The sequence below is a fragment of the Podarcis liolepis genome, assembly GCF_965112155.1.
Source record: "Podarcis liolepis genome assembly, chromosome: 7".
In the NCBI taxonomy this organism is placed as follows: Eukaryota; Metazoa; Chordata; class Lepidosauria; order Squamata; family Lacertidae; genus Podarcis; species Podarcis liolepis.
The window spans coordinates 52,555,207-52,568,575 of NC_139561.1; the positions used below are offsets into that span (position 1 = coordinate 52,555,207).

Genomic DNA, 13,369 nt, shown 5'->3' on the forward strand with positions numbered 1-13,369 from the left:
CCTATGTTGCTTAGGGTGGCAAAAACATAGCAGTTTAAGCATGAACTTCGGACTTGAGGCAGCTCCCTTTACTATGTCATACACATTCCTGCTTTGAAAAAGTTATGTTAATCTAAGCTTCAAACTAATGAATTAATTGCTGCAGAGGTGACATTTTAAAGGTTTTTCTGTTGGCTGTTCTTTCAACCCAAAGCACCCAAGCTGACTTCCCACAGGGTGGAGCCCACTGATCTGAACAAATTCATAACACTCTGCAATAACATTTTGATTTTTAAAAAAGGTTAGAAAAGTTGCACACTTTTTTCACACTTGTTTGACCTTGAGGCTGATGTGTTATACCAAATCTGAGAATTGGTTCATCTCGCTTAGTAGTTTCTACTCTGGCAGCAGACTATCTCTAATTCGTTCAGCTGAAGATGCAAAGGGTTGAACCAGAGACCTTTTTCTGCCATATTCATTTAAGTTGTATGTTGGTGAAATACAAGGCTTGGTGCTATGCAGTTTGGCTACAAGAACATTGCTGTTCATCTCTCTACTTGTTCTCTGACTTTCAGCATCAGCCTTAGAGAGCTGAAGACTGTTCTCCCATCAGTAAACTTCAAAGTGAGCAGTGTGAAGTTCCTGAAAGATAAGTTTGCAGTAAGTATATGCTGATCTTATATTTGTGCTCAGGTGTGTATAGCATATATATATATATATAAAGATATATACTGCATCATCCATATTTTATAGTTGATGTGGCTCCAAAGTAATTGTTGTTACATTTGTGGCAACATCAAAAGGTAAAAACTTTGCCCTATTGCTCTGATAATATTCTTCCCAACTCTAATGCTGGATACAGATTACTCTTTTCCAAACTAGAATACAAGAGGGGGAATCTCTGAAAATTTCTGAGGGCTATTTCCTCCTTGTGGCCCCTTTTTTTGGGAGAAGGGGAAATGAGGATGAACTTCCTTAGATTCCAGATGTATAATCCTTTGGATTATTTATGTGTCAATGCGGGCAGCCCTCCCATTGCCGCTGAAAGGAAGTCTGCAGGAGAATTGGACTTCAAGGAAACATACAGCAGAATGCTTGTCTCCAGGGTCCAATTCCCTCTCCCTTGCTGATTGCTTCATTGCCCCAGTGGAAAACAGTTAGTGTCTGTGCACTGCCCCCCTGTTGCTTGGGATATTTGCTGGTGGTATGAGGGAAATGGGTATACTTGCAGTTTGGGGAGTAGTAGGACAGATGTATTTATCTACCAAGCTAGAGGCTCTGCTTCCAGTTCCTTCCGTTGCTCTGCTTCCAGTTTTATCACCAGCAGAATTTCTATGCATACTCTGGCTTTGGGGAAAAAAGAACTATATTATTTCATGTTTTCAGTCCCATTTGTTTACTTATTTGAAATGTCTGTGTACCTTTTCCCTTCATTATATTATATTTCAGGAGAGGTGACAGTTAAAGGGTTAATTGTGTTTGCTATGTAGCATTATTAGTACAGTGGTACCTCGGGTTACTGACGCTTCAGGTTACAGACTCCGCTAACCCAGAAATAGTACCTCGGGTTAAGAACTTTGCTTCAGAATGAGAACAGAAATAGCACAGCGGCAGCGGAGGCCCCATTAGCTAAAGTGGTACCTCAGGTTAAGAACAGTTTCAGGTTAAGAACGGACCTCCAGAACGAATTAAGTTCTTAACCTGAGGTACCACTGTATATATTAAGGATGGGGAACCTCTGACTCTCCAGATATTGTTGGGCATCAACTCCCATCAGACTCAGCCAGCAAAGTCAGGAATGATAGAACCTGTAGTCCGTTGACATCTGGCCTGGTGTAAATGGTGCTCTTAAAGATAAGCACCCTGACCCAATGGTTCCTCCTTTATCTTTCCATATTCAGATTGTGGAACATTTACTAAGATCAACGCCAATGCTTTTCAGAGTGCAGCTTTTCTTTTTATTAGGCAGGGGGAAAGGTCAAAGTTTTATAGAAAAAGAGCTTGAAAAGACCAGAGAATCCAGTATAACATGCTTTCTCTGTTTAAATTGTTATACATTGCATACAATTACATTTCTCTTGGTTCCTAATCTACAAAATTAAAACAGTTGAATTCATTTATAACGTTTTGAGGTTTGTGTTTTATATGAATACAGCCTTTGGAGAAAACTAAACTTGGTGTCATTGCTTGTTCCCCTTCCCCCTTACAGGAAATAAAAGCTGTTAAAGAAGAACTTAGCTTTGAGCAATTTCATCTGTTCTACAAGAAAATAATGTTTGAGCAACAGAAATTGGTAAAGCTCTTATCCCACATTACTTCCCCTTAGTTATCATGCTGTGTTGTAACTTGAATACAATACTTTCCTAGAATGCAGGCCTTCCCTGCCCCATCACATACAAGCATGTTGTGTTAGTTCCTTTCTTTCAGTTTTGAGGATTGAGAAGCGTAGTTGTCTCTTAAGAGGAGAAAATCTGTACTATCTTGAGAGAATAGGGAAGGGTGAATGTGTTTTGCAGAATTAGGAAGTACCTGAATGAAGAAACTTTTACTTGAATGAGCAAGTTTACATGCTTTGTTTGTCATTGTTTCCTTCCCAGATTCTTGATGAGTTCAAGAAGGATTCCACTATGTTTCTTCTAGGGTGAGATGTCTTGTCATGTTGCTTTGCCCACATTTGTGCTTTAAGTTATTGGATATGAAGCTTGTTGGGATGTGATGATAATGATAATAATAATTTTATTATTTATACCCCACCCAACACTAAAAACTTCCCAATTCAGGGCTGCCTTCAGATGCCTTCTAGAAGTTATGTAGTTCTTTATCTCCTTGACATCTGAAGGCAAGGTATTCCACAGGGAGGACACCACTACCAAGAAGTGATTGTTTTTCATAATATATTAAGCAGCGAGCTACGATTATGAGTGGGTGGGTGGGTTTACTGTATCACTCATAAACTGTAACAATAATTTCAAATGAAAAATAACTCCTGTGTGAAGTTTGACATTTTGTTTTCATTTGACAGTCTTTTGTAAATGACCTGAGGATGTTTTTGTCAAGGATTAGTAAATGCCCATAAGAACAGTACACAGAAGCTGTTAGTAATATCTCACTAAAGGGAACCATGATTAGCATTAACTTTGGTACAGATTTTTGAGTACCACACCATAATGAATACCAAAAAAAGGAAGGGAGGGAGTGGGAAATTCCAGATTACTTTCAATCTCTTACTCTTAGTTAACAGACTGAGAAATACTGTGCCTCTACCAAGCCAATGACTACAGTTGTATTTTGTAGATGAAGTAGTTTGTGTATAAATGAGATTTCCTAATCTAATCAAGATTAGACTCATTAATCAGCATACCACAGTATTTGCAAACATATTTGCCTATGTTGCTACAGAGCCCAGTTTGTTAGTTTTCATGGAGACTGCTTTTTTGAGTTCTGCATCCTGTATGTTAAGATCATGTAGGTACAGTAGGTTCAGGTAGATATAGCTAGTATTCAGTGCTTTAACCGGTTTTTATAATACTAGTATAGCTAAATTAATATTGTTGAATAAAGACAGCAAACATAATTTCAAATCCTCAGTGACTAGGATTATTTATCAGTTTCATTTTCCTAATTATGTTTCCTCAAAGGATAGAATTCTCTTATTTGCTATGGCATGGTCTCATATTTTGGTTGTGTTGTTTTGCTGATGTTCTTTTTTATAATTGTTCTTTTCCTTTCCTTTCTGTTGCAGAAACACAGATCGCCCAGATGCTTCAGCAGTGCACTTGCACGACTTTCAGAGATTTTTGCTACATGAACAGCAGGTGAGATGATTCCAAAAATTGTAATCAGCAAGATGAAAAGAAAATAGGCATGAGTGTAATATAGTGATGCAGCGTGGTTTGAGGGAAAGGCTGCAGGGCACTGGTAGAGCATCTGATCTGCATACAGGCAGCCCCAGGTTTAATCCCTTTCATCTCCAGATAGGGCCGAGAATGTCCTCTTTCTGAAACCCCTGAGAACTGCTGCCGGTCAGTATGGACATTTTTACAGAGCTGGGTAAATCAATGGTCTGACTCATTATAAAGCAGCTTCCTGTGTTCCTATGCTTAACGGGGCATTTCTATCTTCTTCATTCAGGGAGATCCTCTAGAATGGTGTAAGATGTGGCTTTGGAGGCCACAGACAGGAATGAGCAGAAATCAGGGTCACACATGAATGAAACTTGTGGCTCACTGGATTCTCACCTGATGATGCCTCAAATTTGCACATAGAAGTAGCTATGAATTTACAGAATCAGATAATTTGTTGCTGTTGTGTATGGTATTATGTAGAAAATATAAGGTGGTGCTAATATCTGATAGCCTTCATCAAATATTTGAAGGCTAGATGATGGAGTAGATTTGTTTTCTGTTGCTCCAGAGGATGGAACCCAAACTAATGGGTTCACATGGCCATGTGTTTGGATAACATGGAAGACATTACTGCAGCCAATCACCTCACTTAAATAAGCCATACAACATTGCTCCACAACTGGGAGAAGTTGAGCTTTCAGTGTGGCAGCATATATGCTCTGGAATAGGCTCTCTGCCTATTAACATTAGGCAGACACCCTCACTGTGTTTTTAAAAAAATGCTTGCTAAAAGCTGTTTTGTTTCGGCAAGGCTATCCAGACATGTAATGTGTATTTTTTAATTACGCTGATTTTATTTGCTTTAGGTAAAGGATGGGGAACCTGTGGCTCTCCAGGTACTGTTGGACTCCAACTCCCATCCACCCCAGCCACCATGGGGAATGATCAGTGGTGGAATTTATAGTCCAGCAACTTCTGGTTCTGCACAGGATCCCCCTCCCTGTTTGAGGTTTCCCATCAGCTGCTGTAAGAGCTTTCAGTCCCCTGTAACTGTAGACAAAGCCTATCTCCTGCCAGCTCATTTCTGTGGTGGTGGTCTGTGCCTGAAAAGAAACACACACATTAATTTAATTACTTGAATCAACGATGGAGATATATGGAGATGTATTTAAAGTACACTTGTATACTCTTGAATTTTCAGGAATCTTGGGCACAGGATCTTAGTAAAGTAAGAGAACGGATGTCTAAATTTGTAGATGACACTATGAGAGAAACGGATGAGCCCTTTCTGTATGTTGATGAGGTAAGTTATTTATTTTATTTGCAACATTTCTACATAAGCAAAAAAGGAGCCCTGTCTAATTCAGTATCCTATTTCCCCAAATGATTAACCAGATGCCTCTGGGAAGGCGATCAGTAGGGCATGTGCAGGCAAGCACCGTCTTGCAACCAGGAGGTAGTAGCCCTTAATAGACTTGGAGTTACAGGTTAGGTAGCCGTGTTGGTCTGCTGTAGTCGAAACAAAATAAAAAAAATTATTCTAGTAGCACCTTAGAGACCAACTTAAGTTTGTTATTGGTATGAGCTTTCGTGTGCATGTATCTGAAGAAGTGTGCATGCACACGAAAGCTCATACCAATAACAAACCTAGTTGGTCTCTAAGGTGCTACTAGAATAATTTTTTTTATTTTGTTTAGACTTGGAGTGTGTATAATCCTATTTTCAAATTCACCTAAGAGCCCAATCCTACACACCCCCTCCCATGTTGATGCCTAGGAATCCGGATTAGGAGATGGCATTATCGCAGCTATGCTGCTGGAGAGGAGTGCGGCTGGCTTGGAGGGCTCTGCTGGTTGGGGTTCTCCCACCAGTGGTAGCTAGAGGACAGCTCCAGAATGTGGTGTTTTGTAGCAGGGTCAGACCAGAGGCCACTTTAGTTTCACTGGATCCAAAGCATCCTGGAGCTGGTCTAACAGCAACAACAAAAAGGGTTGGAAGCCTCCATTTTCTACCCTTTCCTTCACAAGCCAGTAGGGCAATGGATGTGGTTCAGTGAGTTGGTTTCCACCATCACAGCTTGTGGCGGTGAATTCAATAGTTTAATTTGTACTCTTTAACTCTAATACTGTTTCCAGAGTCTCTTAACAATTAAAATAATCAAAAACAGAACAAATTGGAAGTAATAACTTGATTAAAACAATAAAGCAACTGAACCCATACCAGTAAGATAAAACAATATCAAAGCATCTAAAAAAAACCCTGGCCAATAAGAAGTCTTCGCCTGGCATTGATAAGGCAACAAGAGGTGGCACCAGGCAAATCTCTATTAGCAACACAATTCCAAATACTGATCCATACAAGAGGCATGTCCTTTTTGACTGCTGATCACCCTCTCTCTCCTCTTCTTCTTCAACAACAACAACAACAAATCCCATAACCAAAGCAGGAAAATGGTGCGGATGCCACGGCTGTGATCCATCTTAGGTTGTGGGTCCTAACCAACTAGTTGAAACTAGTTGTTTTTATTTATTTTCTGTTTCACATTGTGCTATGATTCTAGTTGGGGAGATCGGTCATTTGGTTTTGTCCTTTTTAAAAACTTAAACTCATATTTCCCTCTCTCTTTGTTTGCCTTAGTTCCTTACTTACCTTTTTTCAAAAGAAAACAGCATATGGGATGACAAATACGACTCAATAGATCCTCAGGACATGAATAACCCTTTGTCCCACTACTGGATATCTTCTTCACATAATACGTAAGTTACTAAATATATCTATATCTATTCATCATCCTTCATAAAATGGCAAATGTGCAGTTCCTTTTAACACAATCCTTTATGACCTAGGTATCTCACGGGAGACCAGCTTCGTAGTGAATCTTCTCCAGAAGCTTACATAAGATGTCTCCGAATGGGGTGCCGATGTATTGAATGTGAGTAACCTGTTTTCCATACTTCCCCCAGAATTCCAGTTGTAGGAATTTGAACTGTACCTGTTATTAGGAGAAAGGGACAATTATAAGAGGAAGCCCATTACATTCTATCTTTGTACCTCTACATTTTAGCTTGGCAAACAAGCAGTTTTCTCCCTTTTCAAATCAGAGTTCCACAGGCACTTTCTCTTGCAAAATATTTCTCTAGTTCATAGCAGGAGCAGTAGAGAAGCAGACATCATTTCCCTCTTAGGTACTTTGCATTCTTCTTCCTTGCTGTCTGAATTGCTGAGTTGTCTGTAAACTTTGTGGCCCTTAAGCTAAGGTTACCAGATTTTTTTCAACTTCAGCAGATTTTGTATGGGGACTGATTTGTAAATCCGGGGACTGTCCCTGGGAAACAGGGACGTCTGGTAACCTTACCTTAAGCATGGCTACATTTTTCTCTGTCTATGAGATCAAGCACTCCAAAGCTCTGGAAACAGAATGTTGTCAGTTGAACATTGCACTTTTTATGTTTCCTTCATTGCCTACACTAGTGGATTGCTGGGATGGTCCTGATGGGAAGCCTATCATTTATCATGGATGGACAAGGACAACAAAGATAAAATTTGATGACGTTGTGCAAGCCATCAAGGAACATGCATTTGTCACATCCGAGTAGGTTTCCATTACTTTTTAAAATGAAAATATTTCCTAAGAATAAAATTATGACATTCTAGGTGATATTTCTTTAAAATCCGCCATTATGATATTATGGCTGTTTGAGGTTATTTTAATATGAATAGAATCAAAGAATTGTAGAGCTGGAAGGGAACCAAAGGGACATCTGGGTCCAAGCCCCTGGTACAGCTGTGTTATATTACTAGAACCTTTTAATGTATTGGTCCAGTATTGGGGACAGGCTGGCGCTAGGTGGGTTGAAAGGAGAGTGATGAATTGACAGTGTGTTGGCTTTGCTCAGCCTGGGTCATACTGAGATGCATGTATAATAGTAGTAGTAGTAGCAGCAGCAGTAGTAGTAGTAGTAGTAGTAGTAGTAGTAGTAATATATAAATAATATAAGAGTAACCAGCTTAGATGGCTTTAAAAGGGTATAAGACTGTATCAGTTGCTTCTGAGATTGCTATATGGAAACTCAGTGTCCAGAATTGGCTTGCCACTGATCGGCAGTTGCTGGGTATTCAGCAGCTTCAGTGCCTCTGTGCCCTGTTTATGAATTTCCCAGAGGCATGTGGCTGGCCACTAGGGGAGGAAGGATGCTAGGTTAGAAGGGCTTATGGTCTGATTAGATTAGATTTTCTTACCTGAAAATGACTTCTTCCCCTTGCCTTTGTTTCTTTTGCCCAAGGTACCCAGTGATTTTGTCAATTGAGGAGCATTGCAATGTGGAGCAGCAACGTTACATTGCCAAAGTGTTTAAGGAAGTACTTGGGGATCAGCTTTTAACAAAGCCCATCGAAGCTAGTGCTGATCAGCTGCCATCACCAACTCAGCTGAAAGAGAGGTTCATCATTAAGGCAAGTTGCATCTGCTGAAGAAAATGTGTTAGGGGGGTGCTGGTGTCTCTCTCCTGTCCTCCGACGGAAGATGGCAGCTTCCTGCACTTTGCACCTGGCGCTGAAGCACACAATCAAAAATACATTAAATTTTATGGAGAAAGCCTTGTATTTTCCAACCCTTGTATGAAAGGCTAGCTCAGGCTTCCTCAACCTCGGCCCTCCAGATGTTGTTGGCCTACAACTCCTGTGATCCCTAGCTAGCAGGATCTGTGGTCAGGGATGGTGGAAATTGTAGTCTCAAAACATCTGGAGGGCCGAGGTTGAGGAAGCCTGGACTAGCTAATTAGGATGCACTGTCTATTCTGGTTCTCCACCAGCTGTGTGGACTGGTAGCAGCTAACTAAGATTGAAGCATCCAGCACATCTGTATTGAAACAGCTGCAACTACTTTTAAGCGTTTAAATATTCATTTGAAGTGCTGTTTGCCTAGCACATGAGAGGCACAAAGGGAAACATCACGAAGTCAGAAGGTAGCTTTTTTTCCAGGACGAGAGCAAGCATTTGTTAAGAGGGTGGAGGACTCCTCTCATTTTGTACATCTAATAATATGAAACAATACATCTGTGAGAAATGTTTCCAACCAAAGCAGCCAGTGTACATGTTGACAGGAATGCATTGCTCCTTAACAAATCCTGGAAATGCAATGTGTTTCAATGAAAGCCACGGAGGAAGTTCAGCTTTTTGAATTTGCACGCTTTAGGCTTGAGCTGCTTTCCTTTAATAAATGGAGGTGTTTTATAAACGAAGCATGATTTGCGCACTCAGCCTACAGCATTCCCCATCGTGGCAAACAAAGTAAACTGCAGAGAAACTGCATATCTGCTTTTAGGCAGAGGACTTGATGCGACAAATGAATTTGTGTGCAAGGAGGGAAAGCCCCCAAATTGTATACATTTCATTAACCCCTCCCACCTCCAAGTTGCTGCCTGAGTAGTTGGTGGCTTAAAAAAAATTATTCAGAAGTTATGAATCAGTTTTAAGACTGGTTCATTTACTAAACTTTACAGGTCTGCTCTGTGTATGCAGAGTGATCTCTGACCACAGGCTGATGATTTGCAGTGATAAAGAGAGAAAACAGCAGTGCATCCAAGTTGGTACGGAGGTTTACATCAGATATTTGTAGCCCCCTCACGCAGGATGTGCTCTTAGGTTGTCAAAGCAGAAAGAAAGCCCAGCTAAGAGATGCCAGAGAAATCCCCCAAAGTCTTCCCTTTTCATAGCTGCTCTGTTCATTTTTTATTAGCATAAAAAACTGGGGCCAAAAGGTGACGTAGATGTGAACACGGAAGACAAGAAAGAGGAAAAAAAGCAACAAGGAGAGCTCTACATGTGGGACACCATAGACCAGGTAAACAATTTTTTTGTTTTGTTTCTATTTTATGGCACAGAATTTCACAGGTGACTGAAATAAATCCTACAGAGTTGTACTTGAAGAGGGAGAAGAATGCTGTTTGCATATTGCTGTAATCTTACAGTGCTTTTGTACAGTATTCTTATAACAGTTATTTTGCGTTCTAGAAATGGACTCGCCATTATTGTGCTGTAGCGAATGAAAAGCTCTCATTCAGTGATGATATAGAGCAGAATACTGAAGAAGAACCATCAAAGGTATTAAAACCATACACTTGTTTCTGTTTTCTGCGATGTTAAAGGCATAGTAGAGTCATAAGTATTCATGATTTGAGAACTGCATTTTATTGCTGTGCTCAGGTTTTAGAGAGCATAACGTAGGAATATGACATCGCTCATATGTGGCATACAGGATGGAGTAGCAAAATTCCAGGAACCTCTCAATCTCTGGGTGAAGCTCAGTAATAAACTATATGACCTGTTGTGTCACTTACAAAATAAAGTATAAAAGTAGCCTTTGACTCTTACTGCTTGATCAGGGTTAAGAGATTTAAGTATAGAGGTCAGCATGCTTGCTAAATTAGTTTTTGTTTTAAACAGACACTTGGGCTGCCTAGGAAGCTTATGGCAATGGTGAACCAAACACATGCTTCATTCTCCAGCTTCTTAGCCACTTCACTTTACTGGATGCATTAAAAAAAACCTTATGAGTCCACACTTTACAAGAGAGTGAGAATCAAATTCTTTATATTATCCCATGGTGTAGATTGTCTCCTTTAAAGGGACTGCTGCACCTCCTACATTAAAAGAGGTGATCATCAGCAACATGTGCAGCCAAATGGCACCCCTTCCTTTCTCTTGGCAAGTGCTTTTCCAAGCGCGCACCCCGTTCCCAATTTGGAGCACTGCTTCTTCAGATAAAACTTTATGCTTTCTGATGAACCCTACAAGAGTCGAGCTCAGTGTTAGCTTTATAGAGGAATGGCAAATTGAATCTTAACAAATTATCCCCTTTTATACTGTAGGAAGTGAAGCGTGCTGAACTGCACTATGGTGAGAAATGGTTCCATGGAAAAATGAAAGAGGGGAGAAATACTGCTGAGAAGCTGCTCCAGGAATATTGTGCTGAAATGGGTGGCAAGGATGGAACGTTCTTAGTGAGGGAGAGTGAAGCTTTCCCTAATGACTACACACTGTCATTCTGGTAACAGATAATTTCTTTCCTTTTGACTTCTTCCTAATGCTTTAGCAGTTTGCCATTTTCCTGGTTTTTCTACAGGAGTAGCATTTTGAGATATACTTATAGGAGGACACTCAAGCAAAGGAGAGAGGAAGGCTTTCATAATTATCCCTTCAAACTTCTGAGGTTTTAAGGTGCAACAAGGAGGGGGCGCATCTGAAGGTGTGCTCCTGTCCCACCAGCTGATGGGCAGTAGGACTATGCCTCCAAGCCCCCCTCATTTTTCTCCTTCAAAGCTAATGATGAATCCTGGTTTACACATCTGTTATATTTATGGAATGTTACATTTTCACATGAGCTAATTGATTTGCTGAACTCTACAGGTAAACAAACTGAGCAAATGGACTTCGTGCTTTGACTAACATTTCCTGTTTCCAGTGCCAAAATCTGTGCACCATAATGTCAGTTTCTGGCACGCTATGATTTACACGCCATAAATTCTTAGTCTGAATATTTGATCAGTCCCTATTTCCCCTCAGTCTTCTTTCCCACTCCTCTTGGTTCACAAGCTGAATAAATAACAAGAAACTAGAGGCAAGTGTATGGATGTGTTGGCTTTAGAAAACTAACTACTTCATTCTTGTCCATGTTTCCCAGGAGATCAGGTAGAGTCCAGCACTGTCATATCCGTTCCTCAATTGATGGAGATACCGTAAAATATTTCCTGACAGACAACCTCACCTTTGATAGTGTCTGTGATCTAGTTCAGCATTACAGAGAAGCACACTTGCGGTGTGCCGAATTTGAACTACGTTTGACTGATGCTGTGCCTAACCCCAACCCTCATGAATCTAAGAAGTACGTATGGCCAAAACAAAATTGTAGGGGGGAGTGAAATGCTGTTTTTAATGCTGAAGCTTACTGCTTGTCACAGTTGCTGTGGATTATGGGGAATTTGATTTAATACAAAAGCAAAAAACTGGCTTAAGCAACAATGGTTTAGCAGTTTTGCATTGAATATGTGCTTTGACTTGGACAGTCTGGAAAGGGAGAATATTAAGCCTGCTGGAAAACCAAGAGCTCCCAGATAGCAGAGCAAGGCAGGCTGAGGAGATTTTAGTTATGTGGGATGCTCTTGCTGAGTCCCTTCTCTTCTCTTTCTGCTTTTAAATGACACCCAAGGTTTTTTTTATAATTCTTATTGTTTTGCTATGAGCTGGAATGGTGGTTGGAAACTGCCATTCAAGGAGCACATCTAGACCATTTGTATCGCAGGATATCCTGCTCATTTTGTGTTTGCTTTTATTACATTGGTACAGCTCATTACAGTCTGTGTTCCAGTGTTAAACATTGATTTCCTCTTGCAAGTGTTGGTATGTGTTGGTTTATTCTGGAGTAACTAAGCCAGCCTGTCAGATATGTGGATACTCATGCCTGCCAAGAGCTTTCTTTCTCATAGAACCCAACTGAAATGCACTTTGAATTAGCACCTGCAATGTAATCAATGGCAGTTGGGAGGAGAATTAAACTCACCCCGCCCAAGCCCCTCTGGGCTCTAAAGGTGCGCTTTAAATCCAAACCATTCCTGGTAATGGGCAGTTACAGGGAGCCCCTTTGAAGTTGTTTCCGGGCATCATAATGATGTCAGGTAAATTACGAGTGGGTGGCTCTGCCCACCTGTTGAAGTTGGCTCACGGACCTGTCGATTGGATGCAGTTTCCCACCCCCGCTGCGTTCAGGTGCAAACCAAGGAGGAACTACCACAAGATGTTGTCTTATATCTATTTTTACTTATAAAATTGGGGTACAAGATTGATAGCGATGGTAAGATCATTCTCCCTGCCCCCCAAAGAAATACACTGCTGTTGTCCATCAATAAAAACTCACTGTGTGTTATTATTGCTCTATTAGTTGTTAGGATGACCTTCTGCTTCCTGCATCCACATGCATGTTCTTGTCCAGACTCCAAATTGTCTCATTTGGGCTTCTTATGCAGTGTGAAAGTGACAGAAACAAATGCTGTCAGCATTTAGCAGTAACTTGCTATTTACCGTATTTTTCACTCTATAGGACGCATTTTTCCCCTCCAAAAATTGAGGGGAAATATGTGTGCGTCCTATGGAGCGAATGCAGGCTCCTTGGCTTCAGCAATAGCAACGCTAAGCCTCCGAAGCGCAGAGGGAGCGCTCCCTCTGCGCTCCAGAGGCTTTGCGTTGCTTTCGCTGAAGCCTGAAGAGCGAGAGGCATCGGTGCGCACCGACCCCTTTCATTCTCCAGGCTTCAGGGATAGCCGCGCAGAGCCCCTCCGGCAGGGAGAGGCTGCACGCGGCTATGGCTTCTTTAGCCCCGCGCAACCCCTCCGGCAGGGAGAGGTTGCGTGGGGCTAAAGAGGAAGCCAAAACAGCGAGCGGGATCCATCCCACTCTCTGCCTTGGCTTGTGCCATAGCTACGTGCAACCCCTCCATCAGGGAGAGGTTGCACAGCCTGTACGCTGCTCTTTGGGGCTGGGGGGAAATAAGA

General features: G+C 41.2%; 1 protein-coding gene across 4 annotated transcripts in view; it reads left to right on the forward strand.

Moving 5' to 3' along the window:
* The window catches only part of PLCG2 (phospholipase C gamma 2), a 65,771-nt gene that overhangs the window by 33,929 nt on the left and 18,473 nt on the right, over positions 1 to 13,369 (forward strand). For all 4 annotated transcript variants that reach the window (XR_014528781.1, XR_014528782.1, XM_083514918.1 and 1 more), the window contains exons 6-18: positions 555 to 639; positions 2,189 to 2,272; positions 2,577 to 2,620; positions 3,722 to 3,794; positions 5,026 to 5,127; positions 6,462 to 6,580; positions 6,671 to 6,756; positions 7,296 to 7,416; positions 8,108 to 8,276; positions 9,562 to 9,666; positions 9,837 to 9,926; positions 10,694 to 10,872; positions 11,506 to 11,706. Coding sequence is in view for 2 of the 4 variants with exons in the window: in XM_083514918.1 (XP_083371044.1) it covers positions 555 to 639; positions 2,189 to 2,272; positions 2,577 to 2,620; positions 3,722 to 3,794; positions 5,026 to 5,127; positions 6,462 to 6,580; positions 6,671 to 6,756; positions 7,296 to 7,416; positions 8,108 to 8,276; positions 9,562 to 9,666; positions 9,837 to 9,926; positions 10,694 to 10,872; positions 11,506 to 11,706 (1,458 nt within the window). In the remaining 2 variants the exon portion in view is untranslated. The remainder of the gene's footprint in view (positions 1 to 554; positions 640 to 2,188; positions 2,273 to 2,576; positions 2,621 to 3,721; positions 3,795 to 5,025; positions 5,128 to 6,461; positions 6,581 to 6,670; positions 6,757 to 7,295; positions 7,417 to 8,107; positions 8,277 to 9,561; positions 9,667 to 9,836; positions 9,927 to 10,693; positions 10,873 to 11,505; positions 11,707 to 13,369) is intronic.